General features: G+C 39.5%; 2 protein-coding genes across 6 annotated transcripts in view; one reads left to right on the top strand and one right to left on the bottom strand.

The window, feature by feature from the left end:
• Nucleotides 1-8,599, top strand: part of RFC1 (replication factor C subunit 1) — a 33,845-nt gene extending 25,246 nt beyond the window's left edge. The window contains exons 15-25 of the mRNA XM_062493458.1: nucleotides 1,146-1,260; nucleotides 1,698-1,786; nucleotides 2,799-2,936; nucleotides 3,338-3,433; nucleotides 3,590-3,688; nucleotides 4,127-4,281; nucleotides 4,397-4,514; nucleotides 5,477-5,622; nucleotides 6,097-6,310; nucleotides 7,303-7,494; nucleotides 8,050-8,599. Of these exons, the coding sequence (XP_062349442.1) occupies nucleotides 1,146-1,260; nucleotides 1,698-1,786; nucleotides 2,799-2,936; nucleotides 3,338-3,433; nucleotides 3,590-3,688; nucleotides 4,127-4,281; nucleotides 4,397-4,514; nucleotides 5,477-5,622; nucleotides 6,097-6,310; nucleotides 7,303-7,494; nucleotides 8,050-8,151 (1,464 nt within the window). The 3' untranslated portion in view covers nucleotides 8,152-8,599. The remainder of the gene's footprint in view (nucleotides 1-1,145; nucleotides 1,261-1,697; nucleotides 1,787-2,798; nucleotides 2,937-3,337; nucleotides 3,434-3,589; nucleotides 3,689-4,126; nucleotides 4,282-4,396; nucleotides 4,515-5,476; nucleotides 5,623-6,096; nucleotides 6,311-7,302; nucleotides 7,495-8,049) is intronic.
• Nucleotides 8,600-8,901: 302 nt separating this feature from the next.
• Nucleotides 8,902-14,598, bottom strand: part of WDR19 (WD repeat domain 19) — a 39,462-nt gene continuing 33,765 nt past the window's right edge. For 3 of the 5 annotated variants that reach the window (XM_062492709.1, XM_062492710.1, XM_062492712.1), the window contains 5 exons: nucleotides 13,868-14,018; nucleotides 12,444-12,567; nucleotides 10,681-10,757; nucleotides 9,885-10,002; nucleotides 8,902-9,167 (listed from right to left, as the gene is read on the bottom strand). In XM_062492709.1, coding sequence (XP_062348693.1) covers nucleotides 9,891-10,002; nucleotides 10,681-10,757; nucleotides 12,444-12,567; nucleotides 13,868-14,018 — 464 coding nt within the window. In that variant the 3' untranslated portion in view covers nucleotides 8,902-9,167; nucleotides 9,885-9,890. The remainder of the gene's footprint in view (nucleotides 9,168-9,884; nucleotides 10,003-10,680; nucleotides 10,758-12,443; nucleotides 12,568-13,867; nucleotides 14,019-14,598) is intronic. The other 2 variants (XM_062492711.1, XR_009933201.1) reach the window with 2 other exon arrangements.

Raw genomic sequence — 14,598 nt, 5'->3', positions numbered from 1 at the left:
GCAACTGGAAATGGTTTTCCAAAATTATGAGCATTCAGCACTAGTTCTGCAAGTTGGATTTTGCACTTAATATTTGCACTTAATTTAGCAGGAGTCAAATTCTGGCAAGCTTTTTGAAAGCCTAAGGTCATGGTTTTTATATATCTTAAGAGATCTTTCCCAGATTTCTTCTAAATTGAAATGCTACTTTAGGATGAGAGACATTGACAGGGCTATGTGTCCATTTATAAATCTGAATTTAGAAATCTGTTGTATAGAGTAATTCTGAATCCTTCCCCCACCGCCCCTCCACTTCCTCCACTGCATGCCTCTGAGCTTTGTGACAACAAGTTGATGCCACACCTAGAACCAGACCTTTAGGAAAGGTGAATGTGCTATCTTGGGCTCATTTTTTTTTTCTCAAAGCATGGTCTTTTCTGTTTCTGGTTTCCAACCTGGCTTGTTCTCTGCTGCCTCAGGACTCTGCAGAGCATTTCTCTGTGCTCCACAGGAAATGCCAGCAAAACAGACCAAGGATGTGTGTGCTCAGTGCTGTGTTCTGGCTGCCTCTGGCAGGAGAGTTTGCTGATAAATGAGCATCGAGGTTAAGTTGTGTCAGGGACTGAAGGCAGTGTTAGTGTTGCTGGGGGAGTCATGTGTTTCATATTGGTAAAATAGTTAAAAGCTTCTCTTTCCTGCAGCTTTCAGAACCATGTGGTATGTTTCTTTGTTATGCAGCTGGAAATACCATGGAGCTTACCCAGCCTTGGCTCACAGCTCTGTTTCTATCCCTGCTGGCAGTTCTGTTAATCTTCCAAAATTTAATATGACTCCAATGGTTCCCCATCCTCCTCAATTAAAACAAAACAAAAACCAACCAAACAACAACAAAAAAAAACCCTCCGAAAACCAACCGAGAAAAAAAAAACAAAGCAAACAAAAAAAAAAAAAAAAAAAAAAACACCCGACAAAAAAAATCTAAAGAACACAACAAAAAATGCACCACAAAACCAAAACAAAAATAATCTCTTTTGGACCTATCTGTTCCACACATGTATTTTTTTTTTAATTGCTGGAGGAGTATAAGGGGAGAAACTAATTAAAGCTGTATAATTTTTCACTGATCTGTGTTCTCACTTTTTGTGTGGTTTATGTGTTTGGACCAGGAACTGGGGTATAGCTACGTGGAGCTGAATGCCAGCGACACTCGCAGCAAGAACAGTCTAAAGGAAGTAGTTGCTGAATCACTTAACAACACCAGCATCAAAGGCTTCTGTTCTGGTGCGTCTGTTGTTTGAAGGAGATTTTTGTTTTATTAAGAGTCTGGTTAGAGGAAGGACAGAGCTTCCTTATTACACAGCGTTAGGAATTTACCTTGCTTGTCAGGTGGAGGGACCCGGCTCTAATACGGATGGGTTCATGTAGTAAGCTATTGTATTTCTTCTTCAATTTAGAATTAAATCCTGCTATTCGTAGAATGAGTTGTTAATCTGCACAAACTACTCAAGAACTCTGCAGTTGCTACTCTTCCATGGGACTTGTTTCTAAGAAGATGACATGAGGTTACAGTCTGGTCTGTGCAGATAGAATCATGTGATGAAGTGGCAAAACCACCACCTCAGTTGCCTAGGGTGGAGTTATCATACTTAGCATTGGGTAGAACTCTGAGCAAAACTCCTTTATTCCCATCTCATTTTCTTATCCATATTCATTTTCAGGTGCATCTTCATCAGTTAGCGGGAAACATGTATTGATCATGGATGAAGTGGATGGTATGGCAGGCAATGAAGACAGAGGAGGGATTCAGGTGAAGCCACTGTAGTTCCTAGCTAATGCCATTGCTAGGAGTGTGTGCCGTATATAGCACAAAATAGTCAAGCCACTCTGCTGTTGTCAACCCATGGTCCATAAACAAACTCTATGCAGAGTACAGTCTGATGTGTTTTAGAAGCCTGTCTTTGTGTAAGAACTGTGGATTGGTGGAGAGGGGGAGAGGATACTTGTGTAGAGTAGAAGCCTGGAGTGGTGACCTGGAGTATGTACACTTTAGAACAGGTACATTTATCCTAAGGTCTCTCTGAGGTGTCATCTTCCTGCAGCAGGAGGTTTATAATCTGCCTGGGACTATTGGTCTTTTGCATAGGCAGTAACACTGAATAACTGATGTGTGGCATAGGCAGCAGCATCCTTTGTTCTCTTTGGTAGCTCCAGTTTTAGCTTTTGAGAATTTCCTATAGTCACATGCAGTATTTTGACGGTAAAGGGCATACGGATTTTTAGCTCAGATGCAGGTATTTCCATTGCAGGAATGAAACTGAGCTGAATTTCACCTTCATTACAGCTAGCAAAGTTTGTTCTGGCAAGCCTAAAAATGATAAAGACTCTTGGAGCAGGGATGAGAGCTGACCTTTTTTACTTTCTGCTTTCTCATTCTTTGTGGCAGGGTGCAGCTAGAAAGCTGTGTTCTCCCTCTGGGCGTAAGCCAGATCAGACTGGCCTCTGGAGGTCTAGTTCTGCAGGTGGACAGCTGTACTCTGGGCTATCGGTCTTCATTGCTTCTTGAAGACAGTTCCAAACATAATTCCTGGAAGTAGACAGTGGAAGTGGGTAGGCAGCAGATCTCTTGCAGCAAGTGAAAAAATGTAGGCAAGGGGCTAGGTTTGCACTGTGTAGAAATGTGATTATAGTAGAAGGAATGTTATGGACTTGGCACCTGTCAAGGATCTGATTTAACAGGGACTAATGCTGCTGGATAAGACATTCTAGTTGTTCTTTTTATCCAGGTTATCTGATGTAATTGTGACATGTTTAAATTGCAGGAGTTGATTGGTTTGATCCGACACACGAAGATACCCATCATTTGTATGTGCAACGATCGCAACCATCCTAAAATGCGCTCCTTGGTCCACTACTGTTTGGATCTTCGTTTTCAGAAACCTCGTCTAGAACAGATCAAAGTAAGTAGGCTCTGGCTTTATGGACTGCACTGAATTGCCATGAGTAACCTCATTTTTCATGTGACAGAATTTATTCAGAATGGGATACACCACTTAATGGATCATCTCAGTGAGTAACTGCTTTTCAGAATGAATTGTCCTGAGTTTTTCTTCCCAAAGCCTTTTGGATTTTAGATGTCTTTCTTAAGAATATATCCAAAATGGGTTTTTATAAATGAACATTCTCTTTTTTACACCAGTGGTAAATGATGGTTTATGTTTATGAGAGAAAATCGGAGCTATGTGTACTTGAAAAATTTAGAAAAAATACACAGTGCTCTTTCATAGATGTGTCAACATATTCTGCTGGGGAAAGAATTAATAGGAATTCTCTAGTGACAGTTTATCAATTGTGATTACAGGGTGCCATGATGTCTATTGCATTTAAAGAAGGTTTAAAAATTCCCCCACCTGCTATGCAAGAGATAATCCTGGCAGCAAATCAGGACATCAGACAGGTCAGTAACCATCCATCATCGGTGACTGTTCAGATAGCAGATTAAATGCCTTGACTTCAGAGTATTTGAACAGTATTTTTATGTATAAAGATCAGGCTATTATTGCTTCCATTTCAACTCTTATCATGCTACCAAATTGTAAATTTTGTTCTTTAGGTTTTACATAATCTTAATATGTGGTGTGCAAAAGACAAGTCACTGACTTACGATGAGGCTAAAACAGATGCCAGCAGAGCCAAAAAGGACATCAAACTGGTAAGTGTCAGATACTGGACTGGCTTTTACTGTCATATTCTGATACAATCACTAGGCTTTATAAACGCCTTTTGAACTGAAGCACTGAATAAAGCCTAGGTGCCAAGAGCTATGACATTTGCCACAAATAGTTGAAGAGTAGTATATCAAGGACTGAGTATATATTTTGGTATACTGGTCTTTTATATAAGATGCAATTATGAAGCTCTTTCTTCCCATCCTTTTTTTTCTGTTTAGGAGATAATTATCTTAATATAAAAAATAAAATACAGTTCTTAAAACTGGTAAAGTTCTAGGGTGGAAATACTAATACTAGACGTGGAGCTTGTACTGATGAGTCAAGATACTCCTGGATACTAATTCTGTTGGTACTGTGCTGTGTCTTACTTTTTATGTTGACCTTCTAGCTGCTGACTTCTTGAAATGTCATTTATTTAGGGCCCTTTTGACGTTGTCCGGAAGGTTTTTGCTACTGGAGAGGAGACTGCTCGTATGTCTCTTATAGACAAATCAGATCTTTTCTTCCATGATTATTCACTAGCACCTCTCTTCGTCCAAGAGAACTATGTGCATGTGAAACCAGCTGCTGCTGGGTGAGTTACTCCAAACCCTAAACTGACATAGGCTTTTGTATCAGGGAGTCAAAGTAGGTTAAAACCTATCTGGATATTTCTGCTTTGTAATAAAGTCAACTTCATTTTTTTCCAGAGGTAATTTAAAAAAGCACTTGGTGCTCTTGAGTAGAGCAGCTGATAGTATATGTGATGGTGATATAGTGGACAGGCAGATTCGTAGCAAGCAGAACTGGAATCTTCTTCCGACACAGGTGAGCACTTAACACTCATTTTTTGTTCTTTAAGGGGTGTCCAGTGCTAAAGGTGGATCTGTGGAAATCGGTGTTTCAGTATAATTATATGATCTGTATAGGTCATACTTCATGTAGTAGTCTCTGTTCCACTGGTGATCAGAAGAGTTTCCCATATCCATATTGTTGGGCCCATGCTGCAACATGAAATGAAGTCTTCTGAAACATGAAAACATTGGACTGTCACAAAGCATAAAGCACGTGGTGTGTATCACTTGTGCTGTTACAAGCCTACTCTGTCCTCCTTCTCACCAAGGCAGGATTTCTCTCTAAGCATAGAAGTCTGCAACTTGGTCACTGTACTTCTTTTAATGCTCACTGAAACACTGACAAGACTTGTGCTTAAAGGATTACGACTGGCATCAGAGAATGCATTGTAGGTAAAATTGGAAGGCACTTCTGGAGTTCACCCCCCTGCTCAGTACAGCTCCGAAGAGCTGAATTGCTTAGGAACATAGCTGACTTGATATAGATTGCAGTACTCCTTGGAAATGTTTCCTTCACTATGTCTTTGTGCTGGAGATCACTTGTTTGTGTGAAGTCAGTTATTTGTCTGGACATGAGAAAAGCCATGTTTTTGTTTTGTTATTGTTTTTTTTGTGTGTGGGGGGGTGGTGGTTTTTTTGGGTTTTTTTTAGGTTTTTTGTTTAGGTTTTTTTTTTTTAGTTTTGAAACCCAGATAATTTCATAGGTATTTTAGAACATGGGTAACAAACAGGATGGTACAAGGGGTGAAGCTGTAACCCAACAGGGATTGACCAGAAATAAGCAATTGAGAGAGTTCTCTTAAAATAAGATGTCTCCACTGTGGCCCTGTGTCAACTGCCCTCTTCCCTGGGGCCAGTGCAGTGCAGGGCAGTGTGTCATGATGTCCATCAGACTTTCAGTGTGATTTGAGTTTGGCATGTGTATTACTTTTTCAGGCTATTTATGCAAGTGTTCTCCCAGGGGAGCTGATGAGGGGTCACATGTCCCAGTTTCCTGTCTTTCCCAGCTGGCTGGGGAAATTTTCATCCACAGGCAAACATGATCGTATCATTCAAGAACTGGCAATGCACATGAGTCTCAGGTAGTACTGACATTCCTCTGATACAATTCTTCCTTGTGCAGTTCATTACCTACCATCAATTCCTTTCTGTGTTTGGTGCAAACAAGTGACATGTTCATGTGTTCTGTGAATGTGTTCCTGTGTTACTGGTGACACTTTTCTCAGTGCTTAATTTGAGCAAGTTGATCTGGAAACACTTTAAGTATAATCACAAGTACCTTGCATTTGTCTTACTTCCCCTTAAGTTGTTTCTCAGTTATGTATCTCAGAGATGTATTTCCCCAGACTGTTTGGTGTTCAAATACCTTGCATTGGTTACTCCCTAATGCAGGTATGGCAAAAGGAATGTCACGGTACAGCTTGCAGTTTCCTCTTACAGTGGCTGAGTGTTCATTTGCCGAGGGCCTCCTTACCTATTTATTCTTGTCTTTAGAAGTCAGTGGTGCTGGTTGGACAGATTTACTTACTGAATACTTTATTTTCAATTTGACAAAGAACTCAGACGTGCAAGAGGACAGTAAATATGGAATATTTGTCATATTTGCGGGATGCACTTGTCCAGCCCTTGAAAGACTTAGGAGCAGATGGTGTGCAACAAGCTGTAACATTTATGGACTCTTACTGCTTGATGAAAGAAGATGTTGAAAATATAATGGAAATAAGCACGTGGGGAGGCAAACCCAGTCCTTTTTCAAAGCTGGATCCCAAGGTAAAATTTACCAGTGAATTTTTTTGTTTTCTTCCATATCTTAAATAAGAAATCCTGGAATAATTGCTGTGGTATGGATGTGCTTTGGAAAGGGCTGAAGTTGGTGTACCATCTTAACCACAATTGATAGTAGGCTTTTTGAATCAGCTGTCAACCATACCATTAAAAGTTCAGGGCTAAGTCCTAAAAGATAATCAGGCTGTGCTTCACTCCAGAGTCGTACAGTTTTTGTTCCTGGTGTAAAGGATTACTGGGAGTTAGTTGTGTTGTGGCCACAGAGGCAGAACACAGGAAGGACAGGGGAAGCTTGTACCTTTCTACAGGCAAGCTCTGGCTGTAAGATCTGTGTCCTTCAGGCACAGCCCTGCCTTTCTTAGCATCCTGCAAAGAGGGACACACAGCTGCCTGTGTTACAGAGCAGGCACTGCTTTCAGAGGCTGCCTTGCAGCTTGCACCTTTTCCAGTCCTGTTAGACAGAACTGCCAGACCTGGAGTGCTTCATGTGCTGCTCCTCCAGTGGCTGGGGCCCTCACCTGGTACAAAGTGAGCTTAAGCTCAAGTTTCTTTTACAAACTAGGCAGATGTGATGTGAACCATGATCTCCCTCATTCAGGTCGTGCTCATGGAAAGAGAAGAACCTGCTGGTAACTAAACATACTACTATCAGGTGTTTTCCCCTGGTGTCTGAATATGCTATACAGTGCTGCTGAAGGGGACTCTGATGTGACTGTGCTGAAGTTATTGTGGGCCTAAACAAGAAGCATCTGAAGACGCACATTTTATTGAGGATTATGTGGGACTTGTTTAAAATGATCTTTCACCATACAGCTCTTAAATGCTTTCTGTGTCCTTTTGAGAGACTGTCATCTTCTATGTATCTTTGGTCACATCTTTCCAAAGGAAAGTTGATGTGGAATCTCTCAGCAAGTTGGTTAGCTAACAGTCTGTGGTTCCTAAACTGATGCTCAGTTTCCCTCCTTCCACCCTGCCAGGTCAAAGCAGCTTTTACACGTGCCTACAACAAAGAGGCACATCTGACTCCATATTCACTTAGTTCTGTCAAGGCATCTAAAAGGCAGTCGGGGTCTGCAGCAACTTTAGATCTGAGTGAAGACTTGAATGTGGAAGAGATCCAGTCTGATGAGGATGAGCAGGATACTGTTGACAGTGATGCAATGATTAAGGTGATTTAATCTCCTCAGTATTAAACACTGACTGAATGTGTTGGGGTTTCTTGGTTTGTTTTTAGTTACCCTTCTGTGACTTTTAACATAATCTTAATTTAGAAATTCATCTGAATTAAGAAAAAAAATCATAATAGCTATTAAATAATATCCTAGCTTTTAAATTTTTAACTGGTGATAGTGTGGAAAAGTCTGAAGTTACTTCTGTCCATTGTCTTATGTTGGACCAAAGTGAGACATCACTCTAAATCTATGAGTTCTGCATCCAGTTCCAAAACTTAGTGCTATTTCAGGTGTTGATGAGGATGGTGCCTGTGGTTACTGCAGATGACAATTGTATTAATGCCCCCTTGTACCTCTGTAGGTATCACCAAATGGGGAACTGTGGTCAGCCCTTAAGACTAAATATTGTAGTCTGTACTCTCCATTTATATATTTCACACATGAAAGGGGAGGGAAAGAGGTGGCTTTTTCCTTAACCCTGACTACATTTTGACTTAAACTTCTTTCAGGTTGCAGCTAGATTTTAAACTGTCTGTATATTTCTGTTTGTAGCAAAAAAAGGTGAAGTCTTCCAAGTTGCCAAAAAGAGAGAAAAAGGAAGAAACAACAAAAAAAGAAGGAAAAAGAAAAGAGAAGACAAGACATTTAGAGTAAAATCTTGCTTTGGACACAGCTTTGCTTACCTAACTTCTGCCAGGAACATGAAACAGATGCAGTGCTGCTGCTGGGAAAGTAGAACTAGTGTGTTGAAAATGCTCCTCTTATAGAGGTGCTGTAGCTCTTGTGCTCTCACATGATGCCCTGCTGTGCTTACTCTTGACATGGTACATGTTACAAGCTATAATTGTCCTTATGCAACAGGTGTGTGAACATGCTGAAAATGTCATGTTTAGCTACCTGGCATTTCTGCTGAGTCTTCCTAGGACTTCACTGCTTTTTTTTTTTTTTTAAATACAAATCCCCTGACATTATGTGGTGAAGTCTTGTAAATAGTATATGATGCAAAACCCCCATATCTGAATGGCCTATTTGTACATTATAGAAATTAAGCAGTATATAAAATTACAATAAATTGCTTCACAGGACTCTTTTAAAGCTTTGGTTAAGTTCATGTAGTGTTCTGTCCTGTCTCCCTCCTTTATTCCACAGTTTTGTCTTTCCTTCACATACAGGATGTGGCATTTCTCTTTTCCTACAACTTCCCCTTTTGTTCAGGTAGAGACACAGAAAAGCAGTGAGGGATTTACTTCCAAATCTTGAGTAGCCTGTACTTGTACAAGATATATATTCAATCATAAACCAGAAAGGAATATGTAAAGAATAAAAAAGTTTAATTGAAAAAAAAATTGAAAATATTCATAACAGTTCAGAACTGATACCAAAAAAGAAAAGTAGGGAGGTGGTTTTTCTTCCTGCCATTCATATTATGATTACATATTAGAAAGATGGCCCTGTGGTTTTTCTTTGGTGCAGATAAAATGCAGGTTTTGTTCATAATAATTACCAGTTTTATTACTACAATAAACTAAAGTACAAAATTTATCAAAAGCTAAATAGTTACAGATATGACAAAATAGAAGTGACATGGCTGTTACTAGGTCTTTCAGGGGAAGAGAGGTGTGACGTAGCGAGGAATTTTCCTTGCTGCTTGCCAGCCAACACAAGCAGTTCTGGAAATAAACAGAAGTGGTTAATTATATTTTGAGATACACTGATAGCAAATCAGGAAAAATCAAATAAAAATTCCCCAGAAGAACTTTAATGCATTATTGCTCTGACCTACAGCTGAGTTTTCACCTAATGTATTTGCAATAGTAAATCTGCCTTGAAATTATTAACATTATTGAAGAACATTGTTAACTCATTTTCAGTTACCATTTAAAAAAACAAAACCTAAAGTCCTGGATCTAAGACAGAGCCATGCTCTCTTTCTTTGAAGTATGAGTATTTCAGGCTAATACTTGTTGTTTTCCTGGGGTAGATTCTGTTAAATAGGCAAGTTAAGATCATGTAACCTGCATTTTAGATTTGCTCCTTCCAGTTAGTATCCATCTTGCTCTCTCTCCTCACACTTTAAACGTGTGCTGATCTGGAGAAGTTTGGATGATGCTGAGATCTTCAAACCCTTCTCTGTGCTACTCAGGCAAACCTGGTGTACAAGAACATACTCCAAAAGAGCTAGTGGATGGTAAGGTGGTCATAGGGGTAAACTGAGTTAGAACCCAACTGGTGTTTGCATGCCTGAGGGAAAAGGGGTGATAACCTGAGACCCAGTTCTATCTGAGGCACTGACTCAGGCTGTAAGTTAGGATTACTTACAGGGAAATGCTCCCAGAGTCATCTGGAATGAACCCTGTTAAGTAAAGAGTGCAGACTGTTGGACATACCTGAATTTATTGGTCCTCATCTAGTTTGAGGTACTCTGTGCAGTCATTTATTTTCTTTAAATCAGCAATATTAATTCTTTCAGAACACATGGGACACACATTTTCAGTCTGTAGCATGCTGTTTTAAAGGAAGGGTAACTGGTCAAAAGCTAATTCTAACATTTTTCAAAGGAAGTTAGGCCTGAGGCAAAAAGCCTAGAGCAGTTCTGACCAGTGCTCTGTTACAAGTGCAGGACAGAGCAATGGCTGCTTCTGTCTACGTTTTCAACATCTGAGAACTAATACCATACCAGGAAGGCTGCTGTATGTAGCATTTAAACATATAACAAAGGTTTTAGCAGCTTCACAGTTCCTGACATTGGAACCAGAGCTATTCCATCCTGTTGTCATATGTGATTATCAGGGACTTGACATTACTGCTGTCTTGTCTGTACCCAATTCTATGGGCATTTTGTTTGGTTTGGTGATTATTGGTATTCTGTGTTCCTGCCCTGCCCTGTCCCATATCGGGCCTTCTTCCTGGACGGAACTGCAAACTCAGACAAGCTCATCATCCATCTTCATCACTGTTCCTGTTGGAGCCCTGCATCACTGGCCCAGTGCTTTAATACATCCTATAATTTTGGTCAACTTTGAAGCAACGTTCTGTGAGTATCTTAGGTGCAATTACCAAGTAAGGGGAATTCCTCTTTCCACCCAGCCCAGCTGTTACATGTTTTTAATGCCAAATGATCCATTAGCTGCTACCATATGAATAAACATTGTAATACTGCAATAAAAAAAATTCCCAACTTACGTTTTGAATTCTGAGTAGAGGGCAGGAAAGTCACAGTGTGGGCAAACTGTCCAGTCATTGCGTACCATGTGCCGACCCTGCCCACAAAAACTGCAGGTAACTACAGGGCAAGTGCTGCCTGGCTACAAGAGAGCATTTACTTTTGGACCTGTTATTATGAAAAAGCCTCAGCAACTGAGTTCTAAAATCTTGAATTAGAAGCCTCATCTATGTGTTACTGTAGCTTGATTACTGTGTAAATTCTGTAACTAGAAAAGGAGCTCTCAGAGATGTCGTGTTATCATTTGCATTGCTCTTTTAAAAATGGAATATACTGAATTATAGTGTCTAAAATTCTTTTGATTTGGCAATTCTAGAATGCTATCTGTAGATCTGTATCCAGAGCTGTACCTAAATCTGCTGCCATTTTTGGAGTTGTATATGACGTACCAAAAATGCCCCCAAAGCCACAGTACCTGAGCCCAGTAGGTCATGTTCAACACTCAAGCTTGTGAGCCTGCCTGGCCTTTGCCTCTTTACATTATCTCTTTTTTGTTACAGATTACTATCTTAGTTTTGATAGAAGGAATTTTTATGTATTTTTTCAATACTATAAAAACACAGCAGCACCTTGAACTATACTGAGAGATTTATGCTCTAATATGGTATGTGACAGCAGACACTGTTTTGACACTGACTCTCATTATACAATGCCACAGTCCCAATATCTACAAACACCTGTGACATAAAAAAAAACAAACTGTAGCCAAGATGGAGCCTAAATAAATACTGTGTAACATACAATAACATGTAAATTGTGTTTGGCTCATAAAGTTATATTTAAAACCCTTTGTTTTCCAAAAATACTACTTCTGAAGTATACATGTCATTCTGCTAAACCAATAGAGCAAAAAGACCCCCACATAATGGATATTAATTTTTTGTGAGACTTAATTCTTTAGTTTTAATAAAGAATGTTAACTCCAACATTTGTTTCCTGTTCAAGTAAGTTCTCTTGTTTTTCCCTGCAATTTTAGTATGAAATTTCACAGGAACCCAGTAAAAAATCGTGTTAGTTATACAATAACTGTATAGTAACTTCCACCAGGAATGTATGCCATCCTTACCTTTCAGAACACTCTAAAAAACCAAAAAATATTAGAACGTCTCACTTTTGTAAGGATGAGTAATGTAAGAAATGCCGAGGTCACTGCCTGAACCATTAGCATTGGATGTACTTAAAAATTCCTCAAAACAGATTTTTGAAGTTTTGTTGGTGTTTTTTGTTCAGATGGAACAAAATTTTCTTTTTTAATCTGAAGCCTTGACATTTTAGGGGAGGAGAGCTGTGCCCTGCATAAGCTCCAGTACATGGAAAAGGAAAGGGGGACATCTGTTAGTTCTCTGAGCACTAGAGCCCCTGGGCAAATGGCTGAGCTAGGAAGTCAGCAGCAGCACTAGCCTGTCTGTTCTCCCAAATGCACCTAATGTGTGTGATGGGGATTCCTGGTGCTGCACCTGCATTCTTGGGAAGCTGAAGTCTCCCAGAATGACTTCCTGAATGTACTGGCACTCTCAAGTGCCTGCTACTTGTAGGTGGCAAGTGAGAACACTATGATAGTGAAAGACGAAATTCGGCAACCGATTAGAAAAACCCATAAATGCATAGAAATACGTAGTTTGGATCCACTAGCAAACTGAAGAAGTTCAAATGAACTTATTTTTAGAAGAGAAAGCAGCTTTGCCTTTACTGTCACAGTGCAGAAAGCTCAGCAGACACTCACAGTTGCAATGCAGTATGGAAGGTTGTTTTTACAGCTGGGACACAGAAGTTCACACTCTGGGAGCTGGAAAGCACAGTAGGGGCAGGCTGTTGTTGGCTCTTCTGTCTCAGTAGTGTCCCGACGTCTAAAACAGATACAGCTGTGAATAAACCCCTCAAGCTGTTTGAACTTATTTAACAAAGCTGTTTTACAATGCCTTTGATACTTAGCAAGTGTTTTTCCTTTGAGTTACTTGCATAGCTTCCAGCTGCTGTTTTACATTCAATTAGCACCTTCCTTTTAACTATCAAGCTTCATCACAACTATGTCAACTCAGAAACAGGTAATTTTCCATTTAATTTGAAACACCACCACTTTTTAAAATACTGATACTTGATAAGATTTTAAAACTCAGGGTCTATATGTATTAACTATAAAGCTATAGTTTCTTTGTTTCAGAGTTTTTCTGTGGCACAGGATCACAAAGAATGGGAGTAACAAAAACTGGCTTTCTGGTATGATTATCCAGCTTCTAACTGCCTCCAAAAAGGCTGTAAGAAGAGTTTCAGAAAAACACCATAAAAACCAGTATCCATAAAAAAGCTATGTAAGCTGAGACTCTTCAGGTCCTGAAAAGATGTAATTGATAGAAGGGAAAATAAATAAAACATGGAGATGTTTAAAATTATTAATGATATAGAAAAGGGTAGATCTCTCCCAAGAGGAAAACTACGAGGCATCACCTTAAACTAGCTAGAGAGCAGTCTTGACACAACAGAACTTGTAGGAGTCAACTATCATTAAATACTTAAATGACTTTAAGCAGAGATTGGGTAAGCTCATGGAGAGTTTAGAGACTTAATAAATAAATACCCAAACCACCCCAATGAGCTCAGCAAGTCCCTAAGCCTTGGTTAGAGATCAGCAGAATAAATGACAGAAATGTTACATATGCATGCCCTGCTCTTCTACAGTTACCTATGCTTCCTCCTCTGGCAGAAAGTATTGACTATGATCAAAACAAAACTTGAGATAAACAAGAAAATGTCAGGAATTAATATATTTTATTTGCCTTCCCATTCTTTTTTATCTTAGCCATTTAGTCATCTACATCACAGAAGAGCACAATGCTACTTCTGTAGTAGTCAACAGTTTGGCTGTGGATTCTCAACTAGAAAACAACTAAACCTGTGTGGCTGCACTTGTGTCTGTAGGGAGAAGATGGAAAATGCTATTGCTGGTTAGGAAGCATTTAAAATGGATGCACATTGCATCTATTACATTCAAAGGAAGTCTTTAATTCTCAGAGAAGGGTGGGAAATGGTTACTAGCCTTTCAAATATAAGACAGCGAAACAATATGAAAACAGTCTACAGGCTTTATGAGCAAAAACAGCATTGCAAATAAAGCCTTGAAATTGTGTGCATTTGATTAACATCACTCACCTGACCATTGTTTCAATTTTCTTTTTGTATTTTGGATCTATTTTACTCCGATACTCGGGTCTCATCAACATAGCAGCAAAACTGAAGGCTGAGTTTTTCAATCCTGCTCGGTGACACTCAATCACAGCTGAAGTCAAGATTGGCACAATATCTGTAATAGAATGAAACAATGATGCCAAATATTTATTTACTAATATTAATGTTTAAAACCTTTGAACTAATACAGCTAAAAAAGTACTGATGAAAAAAGACTGTTTTTCTTCTTTGTCATGGTACACAGTTGCACAATTTGGGCCATTCCTGGAACCATATACAAGAAATGGTTATGATCTCACCATGATTATGATTTCACCATAATACCATGATTTCACCTCTCATTACCTAACACTTCTGAAGGTCAGCAGGGCAGCAGGAATGTTCTGATTTTAACAACTTCTCCCAAATCTTGTCTGTACTCTTTAAAGCCTACTTTTTAGTCTACATTTCCATGTACCCAAAAATATTTTTTTTAAAACGATAAATTAAAATTTTGTGATAAAATCCCAGAACGAGTAAGTTCCTTGCACACTATCCTGTGACTGTGTGTGGTTGAGTTTGCTCAGTACTGCAAAATGTGAGGACAGATCAAAGGGCTGGTGAGGATCCCATCCTGGAGGCTGTGTATGGAAGAGCTGCCTGGAGGAGGGTGCAGAGCACACTGTGTAGTTGCACTCGGTTGCTGCCCACAGGAT

This window comes from Cinclus cinclus, chromosome 5 (assembly GCF_963662255.1).
Source record: "Cinclus cinclus chromosome 5, bCinCin1.1, whole genome shotgun sequence".
Taxonomy (NCBI): Eukaryota; Metazoa; Chordata; class Aves; order Passeriformes; family Cinclidae; genus Cinclus; species Cinclus cinclus.
Note: the sequence above shows the minus strand (reverse complement) of the source record. Positions and strands in the feature narration are given on the sequence as shown.